The sequence below is a fragment of the Schistocerca serialis genome, chromosome 6 (assembly GCF_023864345.2).
Source record: "Schistocerca serialis cubense isolate TAMUIC-IGC-003099 chromosome 6, iqSchSeri2.2, whole genome shotgun sequence".
Taxonomy (NCBI): Eukaryota; Metazoa; Arthropoda; class Insecta; order Orthoptera; family Acrididae; genus Schistocerca; species Schistocerca serialis.
The window spans coordinates 256,250,752-256,267,267 of NC_064643.1; the positions used below are offsets into that span (position 1 = coordinate 256,250,752).

Here is a 16,516-nt window from a genome sequence, read left to right on the forward strand (position 1 = left end):
GGCTATTGCGATTGAAGTTTAGTGTGATGGTGAAGTTATCTGGTCATGTATAACTGGTCTATGTGAAACCAAGTTAATTGTTGGATGTTTCTACCAGCTACTCGATTTCACTCTGATAGTTATAGAGTCATTTAAGGAAAATCTACAGCCAGTAGCGCATAAATACCTAGATCATGCAACACTAACTGGAGACAGGTTTGACCTATAGGGTACAGACTGGGGCATCTGTGGATTCACTACAGAGGGTACAGACACACACTCTTGTGAAGTACTTTGAACATGTCTTCCACAACTCTCTTGAGCAACTAATTTGGCAGCCGATATCCGACGAAAATATTTTAGACCCCATAGCTACAAACAGGCTAAGCATTATCGACAGCATCAGTACAGAGAGAGGAATTAGTAATCATGATATCATAGCGATTATGGTTACAAAAGTTAGTAATGCTGTCAAGAAAGCTAGCAGAGTATTTTTGCCAGAAAGAGCAAATTAGCAAGGCATCTCACTTAGACAATGAACTAATACCACATAGTTCCAGTGAGATGGATGCAGAGGAATTATGGGCAAAGTTTAAATGGATTGCCAATCATAGTCTGAAGAACTGTGTACCTAGAAAGTGGATTAATGACAAAAAAGACACACCACTGTTTAACAACGAAATTAAGAAAATGCTGAGGAAGCAAAGGCTGTTGAACTCTCAGTTCAAAAGAGACTGCACAAATTAACAACAGGCAAAGGTTATCAGAGATTCGAGCATCTGTGAAAAGATCTTTGTGCAAAGCATGCAACTACCACCACCATCATACCTTAACAAAAAATCTGGCCAAGAATATGAGAAAATTATGGTCTTATGTAAAATCATCAAGTAGGTCTAAGGCTTCCACCCAGATACTCATTGACCATTCTGGTGTGGCAGCTGAACATAGCAAAAATTTCACACTTAAGAAATCATTCATGCAGGGGAATTGTGCAAACATACTGTCATTTGACCACGAACAGACACCATATGAATGGCATAATAATAAGCATCGCTGATGTAGAGAAACAACAGGAAAAGCTGCAAACAAAGTAGTCACCAATTACAGATGGAATCCCAACTCGGTTTTTCGATGAGTATTCTATGGCACTAGGCCCATATTTACCTTGCATTTAACATAAATATCTCGCCCAGCACAAAATCTCTCTGCAGGCACTTTCTAAGTATATGTATGAAGGGTAAAAGGGTGGACCTGCAAAATTACAGTCAAATATCCTTCATATAGGTTTGCTGCAGAATTCTTGAACATATTCTCCCTGATATCAAGAATCTTATGTTCATTAATAAGCATGGTTTTAGAAAGCATCACTCATGTGAAACTCAGCTTGCTCTTTTCTCACATGACATAATGTGAATTATGGATGAAGGGCAAATAGCCAGAGCCTATGTTTCTAGATTTCTGAAAAGCATTTCACATGGGGCCACACTGCAGACTGTTAATGAAGGCATGAGCACATGGAATAGTCTCCCAGATAAGTGAGTGGCTTGCAGACTTCTAAAGTAACAGAACCCAAATGTTATCCTCGATGATTAGTGTTCATCAGAGGCAAGGGTACCAGCAAGAGTGCCCCAGGGAACTGCGATTGAACAGGTATTATTTTCTGTATACATATATCATCTAGCAGACAGGGTGGGCAACAATCTGTGATTGTTTGCTGTAGTGTATGGGAATATTTTGAAGTTGAGTGAATTAGGAGGAAACAAGATGACTTAGGCAAAATTTCTAGTCAGTGTGATATATGGTAGCTAGCTATAAATGTAAAAAAAAATGTAAGCTAATGTGGATGAGAAGGAAAAACAAACTTATAATGTTTGGACATTACATTACTAGTTTCCTCCTTGACACAGTCACACTATTGAAATACCTGGATATAATGTTGCAAAGTTATGTGAAATGGAACGAGCATGTGATGATTGTGGCAGGGAAAACAAATGGTTGAATTAGGTTCATTGGGAGAATTTTGGGAAAGTGTGGTTGATCTGTAAAGGAGACTGCATACAAAACACTAGTGTGACCCATTCCCGAGTACTGCTCAAGGGTATGGGATCCCCAACAGGCCAGATTAAAGGAAGACATCAAAGAAATTCAGAGGTAGGTTGCTAGATTTCTCACCAGTATGTTTGAACAACATGCAGTTATTACAAAGATGCTCTGAGAATTCAAATGGTAATCCCTGGAGGGGAGGCGACATCCTTTTCAAGGGACACTACTGAGAAAATTTAGAGAACTGACATTTGGAGCTGACTGGAGAATGATTCTACTGCCGGCAACATATGTTTCGCATAAGGTCCATGAAGATACAAGAAATTAAGGTTCATAAGGAAGCAAACAGACTTTTTTCTCTTCACTTTATTTGTGAGTGGAAAAGGTAGTGTAATGGTACAGGGTATCATCTGCTACACATCATGAAGTGGTGCAGAGTATGTATGCGCATGTAGGTGTAGTGGATTCTTAGGTCTTGATTAGAGCTTAATCCACTGCATAAAAATGGTTCCTCCTCTTCATGGCTCAAGATCTCAGATATTAGCCATGCTTTCTCTCAGCTTCCACCATAATGGTACCAGATTTCTTCCAAATGTAACCTAGACTCATTATGCTGTAAGAAAATTTTTAGCAAATAATTAAATTTCTCACCCACTGTGAGTCTTTGGTGAAGTATGAAGTCAGAATTTATTTTCCTGTCAAACTGTGTTTTTCTGATCTCAGCTAAACTTGATAGGTGGGGATGCCTTAATGCCACCATTTGACCCTCACGGTCAGACAAATCCTTTATTATGGAGCTCATATTTATTTTATGTTATATAGTAACAATACGGAAAGGATAGATTGCAACTCACCACACAAAGGAGGCACAATGAGCAAGAATGCCAGAAATATTTCAGAGTTTTTTGTCAGAAGCAGAAAACACACAACAACAAAAACAACAACAGCCTACACACACACACACACACACACACACACACACACACACACACACACACTCACACACAGGTTGCAGAACTTTAACAGCTGCAGCTACATGGATACAAGTAAGTTTCACGTTATTTCAGGTGTATTGTGCGGAACGGGGAGTGTTTGGACATAAAAGATGTGGAAAAATTGCTTGTCATTGACTTAAATGATTACTGCTTTGGACAGCTCTGAGTACTGCACTTCAGTAAGAGACTTGGAAACATACAAGATAGCAGTTCTATAAAATTATGAGACACAATTGTTAACATGTACCTACCTTCGGGAACTGAAATATTTAATGCTGCCGACAGGACCATAAAGTATATATTTATTGATAGCATCTTTGTAGTACAAACTCATTGTAAGGAAGCACTACATACTATTCTTCCTACAATAGCTTAACTCTTTTTCTTAACTCCAATTCACCTTGTTGTTTTGAAAAATCCAAAGGTACCACCTTGACATTGACCTCCTGATGACTGAAGCCCACATCCAAACTGTAGCCAATATGAAACCATTCCCTATATAATATTATCTACACTTTGACAGCTGTCACCCCTTTCACATCAAGAGCTCCCTTTTCTACAGTCTAAGAACGTTTGTCAAAAATATCTGCTGAGCTATCAACTGGGGAAACACGAAATCCCACAGCACATTTAAATGTTGAGGCAGCTACATTATGTAGGGAGAATTTATAGGCTGAGAAATGGGAAGAAGTTGATGGAGGACACACAGTAAGTATTAAATTTAATTATTTCTTAAACACACTCTTACAACATTATGAAACCACTTTTTCCTTTAAAACTGGCAAAACGAAAATTACACTGGAAGACGAGAAAAACATCTGGGATTAATGCATGCAGCAGCAGGAGGACTAGCTTCAGTCAAGACTTTAAAATGCACTATAAGCAATATTGTAAAAATTTTTCCACTACGTCATCATATTATACAATTTTTTACATAAAAATAACTTACTGGCACCAGAAGTAGAAATCAATGGGGATATCCTAGATGAGGTGCATGTGTGAAGTTACTGAGTCTCCATGTGGATAATAAACTGAGGTGGCAGCAGCACGTAGATAATTTTATAAAAAAAGAACCTCAGTTCTGCCTGATAGTAATCAGAAATCTCTCTCCCTGTTACTGATCTACAGAAAGGATTGCTACCGTATTTGCATATTTTCAATTATAGATCTGTCCTATGGTTTAATCTTCTGGGGCATTGAGCTTATGCCCAAAAAGTATTTATCCTACAGAATTGTGCAGTAAGAATATGTGTAAAGTTGATAACCCAATGCCTTCAGGAACTTCAAAATCGACACACTTTGTGCCAATACATGACTCCCCCCCTCCCCCCCCCCCCCCCCCCCCAATGGTATTTGTGGTTAATAACAAGACTGAGTTAAGGATGAACTGTTATTCACAGCCACAATATTAAAAGTATAAGTAACTTTCCACAGTGTAGGAAAAGATGGGTTGCTACTTACTGTAAAGAAGACACATTAAGTCATAGACAGGCACAATTAAAATACACTTGCACAAAGCTTTCAGCAACAGCTTTCAGCAACAGCCTTCATCAAGAGAAACACGCACCATTCATATACATAAGCAAGCACACCTCATGAACACATTACTGCCAACTCCGGCAGCTCAGGCGCAAATGCAACTATCACGTGGAATGGCAGCAGCAATCTGGATGGGAGAGGGAGGGGTAGTAGTGTATGGGTGGGGGGGAACAGAGGAACGGGAGGAGGGAGGGGAGGAACACACACTGGTGTAGTGTACAGGGACTAGAATGCCAATAAGTGCAGCATTGGGCGGTAGTGGGGCAGGATTGTGGAGGAAAAAGGAATGAAAAAGGAGAGGAGGGGGGAAAGAAGGGCAGGTGTGTTGGCAGAGAGAGACAAACAAAGAGGCTGGGAAATGAGAATGGGGAGGAGATGATACGACAAGGGGGGGGGGGGGGGGGGGGGTTGAACCTTCTGCTGGGTCGAGGGCGTGAGGGCACTATATTACCATAGGCTGAGGCCAGAATGATTATGGGAGTGGAGAATGTGGTGTAGGGATAACTCTCACCTGCACAATTGAGAAAAGCTGGTGGTGGAGGGGAGGCTCCAGTTGGGTGGGTAGTGAAGCAGCCATTGAAATCAAGCATTTTGTGCTCAGCAGCATGTTGTGCCACAGGGTGGTCAACTTTGCTCTTGGTCACAGTTTGGCAGTGGCTGTTTATCCTGGTGGACAGCTGATTGGTAGTCACACCATTACTGAAAATGGTGCAATGATTGCAGCAGAGCTGGTAAATGACATGGCTACTTTCACAGGTGTCGGCCCCTACGGAGTAGGATAAACTTGTGACAGGACTGGAACTGTAAGTGCTGGGTGAATGTATTGGGTAGGTCTTGCACCTGGGTATTCCGCAGGGATATGATCCTTGTGGCAATGGGTTGGGATTGGGAGTGGCATAGGGATAAACTAAGATTACGTGAGTCTGCAGACTTTTGTGGCCATTGTCACAAAAGTTAAAATCTTCTGGGTTGTTAGGGCGCATCCTATTTCCTCTAAAATAATCAACATTTTAACCCCTTTGCTGCAATCTTCTTCAGGATCTTCTGGTGTCCACTACTGCTAGACACTGTCAGAGACCACTCTTATAAAGGGGAGTTTTCCTACATTTGTTCTGGAGAAGTGGGAGTACAGGTTAAAATTCTTGTGGCTACCATGGGTGGGCCATTGCGATAGGCTAATATTCCTGCACTTATGCAGAAAAGGGGTATTATTGGCTAAACTCTTGTGGATACTATTGGTGGCCCATCATCTTTGGATATAAAGGTACTATTCCACACTTAAGATGGAGAAGGGTTATTGCTTGGAATTCCTCCTACTGCTATTGGTTGGATCTCATCACTGGCTATATGCTAAAGGGACAGAGCTGAAGATGGGGAGTGTTCACCCAAAATTTTTTTGTCCACTGAGGTAACTTACAGCGCACTGATTATGTCGCTCACACGCCGTGGCCACATATTCACTTCCTTGGTGGGAGGGGGGGGAGGGGAGGGGAGGGGTGCCACAATATCAGAACCCTATAGCCATCCTCTCTATTGAAATTACATGCATTCTTGGCAATTTAAATCGCTTCTTGGACCTTTCTTCTATAAATGTTTCTTTCCTTGGTCAGCAGACATACATTATTAAAACTGATGACAGAGCCACAGTTCTCATGATGTTCTGCTACTGCTGATTTTACACTTCATTTTAGCAGCATGTGCTATTTGTGTTTCTTAATGCATTTTTTAACAGTTCTTCCCATTTTGCCTATATACACTTTGCCACAGCCACACGCCAAGAAAGATGTCTGGATACTGTTGTGGGTTGGCAGGAGAGCCAACACCGTATTATTAGAGGAAGCTGAAAGGCACGCGTTTTAGCTCACGCAGGCTGGCGTGAGGTCTGGAACAGGTCAAGGAAATTAGAATCTAGAAAAACGGACGTAGCTGGTGGAATACTTAACTTTAATCCATAAATGGTGAACATCGCTCTTGACTGTACCTTATTCCCAATATCAATAGTAACTGAACATGGCGCCTTGCCAGGTCATAGCAAATGACGTAGCTGAAGGCTATGCTAACTATCGTCTCGGCAAATGAGAGCGTATTTTGTCAGTGAACCATCGCTAGCAAAGTCAGTTGTACAACTGGGGTGAGTGCTAGGAAGTCTCTCTAGACCTGCCGTGTGGCGGCGCTCGGTCTGCAATCACTAATAGTGGCAACACGCGGGTCCGACATATACTAACGGACCGCGGCCGATTTAAAGGCTACCACCTAGCAAGTGTGGTGTCTGACGGTGACACCACAGATACCATCTTTCTTTAGAATTCTGCTTATACGGTCAGTGACCCCAGAAACGAGTGTGAAGGCAACCTCGTCATTCTTATTAGTGTGATTAATATTCTGCCTAAAAGCCCTGTCGATTGAACAACTATCATAGCCATTTGCTTTCAGTGTCCTCCTTGTTCAATCGACAGGGCTTTTAGGTGGAAAGTTAATCACGCTCATAAGAATGATGAGGAACCACCTTCTCACTCTGTTAGGATACCGTTTGTTTTTGGGGTCACTGACCACAAAAGCAGAATTCTAAAGAAAAATGGTATCCAGACATTTTTCTTTAGTCAAAATAAAATAAAAGATTTTTTTCGATGAAAAATGGATGCACCTGAATGTGTGGTGGCCCGGTGTAATGTTAAGCTCTCTCTATACAGCTTAAGCATTTTCGTGGACTTACTTGTAGAAGAATGCTGGTTCTGCTTTCTTGCAGCGCCGATGTCTTCTGCTAGCACCGGACGCTTCTCTGAAGTTTTCACTGCTAGGAGGGGGAAATTTTCACTCTCTCGCTCTCTCTCTTCTTATTTAAAAAATATGCTACTCTTGGAATATCATTCAATGCACCAGAACATATTTATTTCCACTTTGTACAAAAAAACAACTAAACTTTATGACGTAAGCCCACACATTACGGGCACCCAGAATCAGATAATTACACATTTTTGAACACAATTAATACATAAGCTTTTATCGTGGCTGACTATCCATGTCCAGTCCATGTACTCTCAATAGCAGTTCAACACCTAATAAACAGTCATTATTTCGAGTCTCTCCAGTTGTTTTTAACAATACAAGGCTATATTACTCTTTGCAGCCAGCCACGGAGCTTCCGGGCCGTATTTGCTTATTCTTGGCAGGTCGCGCTGAACACTTGCCAGTGCCGACGAATTATCTCCCTTCCAGTTTTGCCTGCAGAAACAATAAATGGGTGCAGTATCCCATGCTCATCCTTACGCCTTGCTTTAAAATAACGCGTGTTCGAAACGGCTGGAACACAAGTGTCTCCAGACTTTCGTAAAATTCTGGGGACACTACAATTGCCTCCACAATGCAGGCATCTATCAAGTGACACGTGGCTGTGGCAAAGTGTATGTAGGCAAAATGGCAAGAACTGCTAAAGAACGCATTACAAAACAAAAATGGCACACGCAGCCAAAACAAAGTGTAAAATCGGCTGTAGTGGAACATCATGAGAACTGTGGCTCTCACATCAATTTTAAAAACATACGTGTGCTGGTTCAAATGGCTCTGAGCACTATGGGACTTAACATATGTGGTCACCAGTCCCCTAGAACTCAGAACTACTTAAACGTAACTAACCTAAGGACATCACGCACATCCATGCCCGAGGCAGGATTCGAACCTGCAACCATAGCGGGCACGCGGTTCCAGACTGAAGCGCCTAGAACCGCACAGCCACACCGGCCGGCTATGTGTGCTGGCTAAGAACACAAACATTGACGGAAAAAGATCTGAAAAGCGGTTGAAATTTCCAAGAAAGCATGTAATTTCAGTAGACAGGATGGCTATAGGGTTCCCCATCATGGCTCCCCCCCAATCAAGGAAGTGAATATGCGGCAGTGGCATGCAAGTGACAAACAATGCGCTGCAAGTCATATCTGTGGACAAAAATATTTTGGGTAAACATTCTCCCTCTCCAGCTCTGTCCGTTTTGTGTATAGCCAATGATGGCCAACCAATAGCAGTAGGAGGAATTTTAAGCAATAACCCTTTTACAGCTTAAATGCGGAATAGTACCTTTCTATCCATTGATGATGGGCCACCAATAGTATCCACAAGAGTTTAACCAATAATGCCCTTCTACTGCATAAGTGCAGGAATATTAGCCTATGACGATGGCCCACCAATGGTAGCCACAAGAATTTTAACCAGTACTCCCACTTCTCCAGCACAAATACGGGAAAATTTCCCTTTATAAGAAAACACGACACTAGTCTCCGACAGTATTCTAGCAATATTGCACGCCGGAAGAGCCTGAAGAGTTGGGGTTGGGTTGTTTGGGGGAGGAGACCAGACAGCGAGGCCATCGGTCTCATCAGATTAAGGAAGGAAGTCGGCCGTGCCCTTTCAAAGGAACCATCCTGGCTTTTACCTGGAGCAATTTAGGGAAATCATGGAAAACCTAAATCAGGATGGCCAGACACGGGATTGAACCGTTGTCCTCCCGAATGCAGAGCCTGAAGAAGATCGCAGCAGACAGGCCAAAACATCAATTATTTTAGAGGAAATATGACAGGGCCTAACAACCCAGAAGACTAACTTTAGTGACAACAGACACAAAATCCTGCAGACTTACATAATCTTAGTTCATCGCTATGCCACTCCCAATCCCAACCCACTGCCATAGGGATCATACCCCTGTGGAAGACCCAGGTGCAGACCTACCCAAATGCATCCACCCAGCACTTGCAGTTCCAGTCCTGTCACAGGTTTATCCTACTCCGTAGGGGCCGAGCCACCTATGAACGTAGCCATGTCATTTATCAGCTCTGCTGCAATCATTACACCATTTTCTATACTGGTCTGGCTACCAGTCAACTGTCCAAGAGGATAAACGGCCACCGTCAAACTGTGGTCTAGAGCAAAGTAGACCACCCTGTGTCACAACATGCTGCTGAGCTTAAAATGCTTGATTTCAATGGCTGCTTCACTACCTGAGCCATCTGGATCCTCCCCTCCACCAGCAGTGTTTCTGAATTTTGCAGGTGAGAGTTATCCTTACAACACTTTCTCCGCTCCTGTAATTATTCCAGCCTCAACCTATGGTAATACAATGTTCTCATACCCTCGACCCAACAGTTTCCACCCACTCTGTCCTATTGTCTCCTCCTCATTCTCATCTCCCCCCCCCCCCTCCCCTCCCCTCCCACACAACCCCCTGCCCCACTACCTCCTGATGTTGTGGTTGCTGGCATTCTAGTGCCTGCACATTCTGCCAGACAGCATTCCTCTGACACCCCCACCTGTTTCTCTCTCGCTCCACCCTATACCTATACTACTATCCCCCCCCCCCCCCCCCCCCCCCCCCGCCATTTGCTGCTGCCGTCCCATTGGGCCCGAGCTGCCGGAGTTGGCAGTCAATTGAGTGTGAGGTGTGCTTGCTTGTGTGTGTGAATGCTCCACTCGGGCCTGAGGTGCCGGAGATGGCAGTTATTTGTGCATCAGGTGTGCTTGCTCGTGTGTATGAATGGCATGTGTGTCTGTTTCTCTTTTACTGATGAAGCCTGCGGCTGAAAGTTTTGTGTAGGTGCCTTGTAATTCTGCCTGTCCGCAACTTTAATGTGTCTTCTTGATGGTAGGTAGCAACTGTCTTTTCCTACATGTTTGATTTTCACACATGGAGTTTCCATCGCCTTAAAAATAATTTTCATATAGACTATATGTACTTCTCCAGTTTCTGAATGCAGTTTTATATTCTGATGCAAAAGTGTGTATCAGATTGCCAGTAGATATTAGGCACGAAACTGAAAATCCCAAATATTTGGAAACATAGTAAGGAATACCTCATTAGCCACTCCATCACCAATTTATAAGAATATTTGGACTTACGGATGTAAATCCTGGAGAATTCTTATACTTTTATCAGGTAGAGGTAGATTTTTACTTTGCACAGACAGACAGCTGATAGTGGTCTGCGTAAAGTTCCATTAATGAATTTAAGTTTTAAATTGGAACAAGAGTTGAAAAGTGTAAGACAAGGTGCAGTGATTTTTCAAAGTAGATGTTTTCCTCCTAATTCTCCTAATTATCAAAGTGAGTAGATTAGTGCTAGTCATAATTTGTTATTAGTATACTTTATGAAAGCAGCCAGCAGTAGTTGCTTCTGCCCATTAATATTTACGAGGGCATTTCGAAAAGTAAAGATACAACGGCTCGCAGTCCTTAAATAGAACATTTATTTAGAAAACATCAGTTACATCTTATTAACTGGATTATTTGTTATTTTTCGACATAATCATCCCCATTATCCAAACATTTGTTAAGTTGGTGCACAAGCTTTTGCACCCCACAGTCATAGAAGGTTGCCACCTATTGTCAGAACCACCATTTCAACTTCATCTTTGATCTCTTCGTCGTAGTGGAATGATTTTTCACCAAGATGTGACTTCTGGTAATGGAAGACATGCAAGTCAGTGGGTGCAAGGTCCAGGATGTATGGCGGATGGTCCAATATGTCCCATCTGAATTGTTAGAGTAGTGCTTTGTTACGAGCACTGTGCGAGGCCGAGCGTTGCCATGAAGCAAGCGGACTCCACTTGTCAGCATTCCCCTGGGTTTGTTTTGAATTGCCCTTCGAAGACGTTTCAATGTCTGTCAATATGCAGCAGCATTAATTGTTGTTACAGGAGGCATAAATTCCAACAGAAGAATGCCTTGTCCGTCTCAAAAAACAGAAGCCATGATTTTGTTTGCTGAAATCGACGTTTTGCATTTCTTGGCTTTTGGTGAATTCAAATGGCACCATTGCATTGATTGTTGCTTAGATTCAGGTGTATGGTGATAAACCCACGCGCACTTCGCATTTGGCACGATTCCGATTCAGCGCAGCCATTTTAAACATGACCTACTCCAACCAGAAGCTACGTTCAACTGCCAAACGACCACGAGGAGAAAGCTAATGGTTCAAGGTTAACACCAGTGCTGCCAACTTGCTTACCAAAAATCTTCTGTTCCTCTGGCGTACGGTGTATCTTTACTTTCCGAAATACCCTCGTCTATTCGCTCACTCCACATCCCTACAGGTTCACCTTCATAATCCCATTTAAGTAAACCACATGTGAATGATAGAATGAGACTAACTCATACTCCTCTGGGTGCATTTGTTGCTTTTTTTTTAATTTCTAAAATATGTTTTGTTATACACAGCACATATTTAGGTTCTTCAATTTCACAAAGTTATATGAGAAGTTAATTTTCCTTATTTCCTTCATTTTTTACAAACCATTTAATGGAAACCTCTTTTAAGGGAAAAGACCAAATTTATTATGATTGTTACCACTTATGCTGTCCAAGCTGCCATTTTTTTCTTTTTTATCTCCTCCATTAATTGCTGGAATTGTGTCTAGTTATTCAGTAGACCTGTCTTTCACAATCATTTACCGTAGAAAAGGTAAATTGAAAATATTGGAAATGGAAGAACAGAAGAACAACAACCCAGTATACCTTGAGCAATATTCTGTAGTTACCTGAAGCCAAGTTTCTTGCCAGTGGACTCAATAATCTGAGGTAGCACTCATTTCAAAGACTTTCTGCAAATGTGACACCATTTTGACATCAAGTGCAACGTCAACAACTGCAGGAACAGCTATAGACTTTCATTACAGTTTGACACAGGCCTCCCACAAAACTTCATGCATGTGTATCGGAGTTAGATAAGAACACTTCATTCTTGGTTTGATTTATTATAATTATTGCTATAATTAAATATCACTTAATGATTTATCAATGGTTAATGCTCTTGCTGGAGCAAGTTGTTATCATCAATTATTTACAAACTAAGCACGAGGCACATTTGTATTATATCTTACATTGAAACAGCACACTGAAAATTTATCACAAAAATGTCACAATCGCCATTAAATGTCAGATAATAATGCATCAATGATATGAGCCTCCAAGAAATATTATAACAACCTTGACAGGAGGTTAATATCACATGACTAAGTTCTAGCCTAATGGAGAACGTCATCGTTTATCGTGTTTAAAGAGTAGGTTCGCATCCTGCTACATGCAAATATTTTTTCTTTCATCTTAACATCATTAACACATTCCTGGCCTTTCTTACGAATCTAAGACGCATGTTCTGCAGTATTCGATGTTATTTACATTTCAGAGAAAAAAGGATGACATAAATATTTGGTGATTTCTGAGTGTGTGGTATGGCAAGATCCTAGAGGACATCCAAAATTTCTGTGAGTAAAACAAGCAGCAAAGAACATAAGCAGGAAAGAATACGAATGTTACTGCTGTTCGTTTTATTCATAGACATTTAATCAGTCCTCTCAGGTTTCTGCCTGACCACACACTTGGAAATTGCTACAAGTTCTGAAATAAACAGCAGGTATTTATGACAAGGAAGAAGAAACCTGGGAGGACAGCTTAAATGTCTGAAAGTAAAACGACATTCATATTCTTTCCTTGTTGACTGCAATTTCTGCAATTATTGATACTGTGTGTGACATCAAAATAATATCACATTTGCAGAAAGTCTTGTGAAATGAGTGTTACCCAATACTTTGTCATTACTGGGATCTTTTGTGCAATAAATCCACAATTTGAAACTGAGAAATTTCTATTGCAACACTATTACGAAAAGGATAGATTGCTACTCACTGTAAAGATGATCTGGTGAGTTGCAGACAGGCACAACGAAGCAGTCTATCCTTTTCCTAAGATTGTTAATATTTTAACTTGGTGTCCCCGTTGTTTGAAATTTCCATTTCATTTCTATGACTGTGGTGTGAGTCTTTAGATTCTCTTTGTTACAATGAATGTTGACAAATATGCAATAATTCTATGAAAGCTGTTACAGCACCAGATGATAAGGATAGTGTGTGCTTTACTACAGAATAAGGTGCCATTATATTTCATGCTAATATCATATTCATAGCTGAATTGTACATATTCCTGTTATTGGGAGTCCCTAGAATGTAAATTGGTCATAATTAGGTCCTGATATAATACAATGAATTTTTTCTTTGGAGATATTACATATCTCCACTTATTACATAAGTGTTCATCAGATAACAATATGAGATGCACTTTTAAATTTGTAATTAGAGAAAAATGTGGAAAATGTGGCAAATGACATGATGGCATGGGACATCCGGAATGACGGAAGTCTAAAGGAAAATCTGGTTCAAATGCAGTGATTTCACTTGAAAGTGATATGTAAAAACAAAAACAACATTTGGTCAGTGATAGCAGCCATTGCATGTCAGTTTCAAAAATTATATCAAAGTAAAAATAAGAACTTTTTAAACTGTCACTTATTTCCATCAATTACCTGAATGTTAACCTCCAACTGTACTTAACAGGGGGAATCATTCTGCCTTTCCCTTTACAGTAATTATTCAGCTCATATCTAAATTATGGGATTGCTGTAATATTCATTCTATAGATCCTCATTCCGCTACCTACTACAACTTTGTCTCTGGTAAGATATACTCCCTGAAAGTTACTGTCACCTGATTGGTGATGCACAGCTTATACCTGCTCGCTTCTCACCGCTCTTCACTTATGTTGGTGAGACAGCTATTGTTATGAATTACCCCAAGGGATCTTTAAAATGGATGACAACTTTGAATGAATTGCCTGTTGAGAAGCCTTAGAATATTTACTTGCACCATACAAAATAGGCTAAGTAACTTAATACTTCATGTTTTTTATTTATAATCTTTATTTTCGTATTTTCCCAGAACCAAACCTTTGATTCTTTTATTAACTAAAGTGTTTGTGTCACAACAAATAAATCATTTATGCTGAACATTGTGATGAACTGACACTTAAGTAAGGGCATGGAGCAATGAGTGGAGAAGGACTTTGAAAAATGAATATTTGGTGAGAAGGTTCAATGAATTTTGGATCTTCTTTTCTTTCTTTTTTAGTACAGTGCGACATTCATTCAATTGTAAGCTGTCATCTCTCCTCCAAAAAATGAAGCATTAACTTTGCCCAATCTTGAATGTTAAATGTCAGCTAAATTTTTCTGTCAGCTTTGCAAGTTTCTCAAATCAAAATGCTAAGTGATCCTGTTATCTGAACTCCACAAATTTCTTATCCAGTTTTGACACCCCCCCCCCCTCCTCTCTCCTTTCAGCTGTTTTAAGCCAATATTATGGTAGTAATTTTTTTCTAAACCTCACACAAAAATGGCGGCTACATTCATCCACTTCTCTTAATAAGATTTCTAAGGTCCACTTATAAAGAGGTTCCTGGATGGCAATCCTTGGTTCTTTTTTATACAATTGTTTCTGTAATAAATAAAGATTGTAATAAAGTATAAAGGAAGGCAAGCTAAAAAATTAGACACAATGAGTCACATATGTAATTTATAGACAAATTCTGCAAAACATAAGTATCACTAACCAGTAACCGAGAATATGTGAAAGGAAAATGATATGCAATATAGCAGATATCGTTTGCATGTGGGAACTTGAGAGAAAAAGTTGTTGTCAGATAAGTCCTGTATTTTCCAGCAGGATTCTGGTAGCTGTTTCTGTAGTAGCAAATGTCTGTGCCAACACGCACCCACCCAGAACGTCCAGCAACAGCTTCTTGTACAGAGTACATTATTGGCTTCATACCTGGAAAAGACAAAATGTAATGAGATTACAATAATTAGCTTTACATCATGAAGTAAGATGACTTCTGCATAATTTGAGGAGGTACAACGTAATGCATAAACATATCCTCCTATGGATAGCTCAGCAGCTTGTGACTGTGGCCTTTCCTTACAAAACAAGTCTTTAGAGTCCCATTGCATTTGCTGTCAGATCCTAAAGTCAACACTATTCAATATTTGTGATCCAATTGTACACCATCTTCAGCAGCACACTGCTTCTGCCGAGCCCCGCTGAAAGCTGATGCCAAGGCTACAAATTATTGCCCTATATAGTCCTCTGTACCATGCATGCTCATGTGCTGTCCATCACAATTGCTGCTGTCCAAGACTGAACTGATGGCACTGCCCTTAGCAGAACACCAGCAGCAACGATATGTTGCACTCAAAGACTATTTTTACACGCTGGTTGCAGAACATTGCTTAAATGAAGAGCATGCAATGAAATTTGACTAAACTGCAACAGTTGCCAACAATTTCGGTTTTTGGAACAGTGTTTATAAAGAGGCAACTGAAATTAGGTTGACAGACAAGTTGATTAAAAGAGACAACGGTTTATCCCCTTAGGACGTGGAACCCGATACTGTCCTCCATCAAAACAGAACGTTGTTCAGTGCAGCCAGCCTGAGTATTTGAAAATAGTCTCTGAGTGTGATGTATCATTGCCACTGGTGTTATACTAAGGGCGGCATCACCAGCCCCATCTTGGGAGGGCAGCAACTGTGATACGTGCATGGTGTTCAGTAGGGAGGCCTATATAAGACAATGACTTGCAACCTTGGAATCAGTTTTCAGCAGGACTCAGCAGTAGCAGTAGCAGTAGCAGTAGCAGTAGCAGCATTCTCCTGAAGATGGCAGACAGTTGGATCGCTGAAATATTGGACCACGTTGATTTTAGGATCTGGCAGCAAACCCTAGGAGATTTTCAAGCTCAGCACCTTGTTTTAGTGGGAATGTCATCTTCAATCTAGTTAATTCCAAAACCTGTGTTTTAGGTTATAATAATATGCTGACTGATAAGTGGAATACAACTTTGCAGCACTACAGTTGGACCTGAGAATACGTGTGTGATGAGTACAGGGCAGGAATGGAAAAAAATTATACTGCAACAAACTCACATTATGAATTTTCTCTCACTGGCCACTACAGGAGTACTGTATACTTGTTTCAACTTACATAATCAACCTTACTGAAATAACCTCCAAGGGGGAGGGGGGACTGAGCACGTCAGACATCAGTAACATGTTGGTCCACCTCTGGCCCTTATGCAAACAGTTATTTGGCT

General features: G+C 40.8%; 1 protein-coding gene across 5 annotated transcripts in view; it reads right to left on the reverse strand.

Annotated features, from left to right (window-relative positions):
• The window catches only part of LOC126484554 (cytosolic carboxypeptidase 1-like), a 514,320-nt gene that overhangs the window by 295,654 nt on the left and 202,150 nt on the right, over window positions 1-16,516 (reverse strand). For all 5 annotated transcript variants that reach the window (XM_050108112.1, XM_050108113.1, XM_050108111.1 and 2 more), the window contains exon 16: window positions 14,979-15,196. In XM_050108112.1, the coding sequence (XP_049964069.1) occupies window positions 14,979-15,196 (218 nt within the window). The remainder of the gene's footprint in view (window positions 1-14,978; window positions 15,197-16,516) is intronic.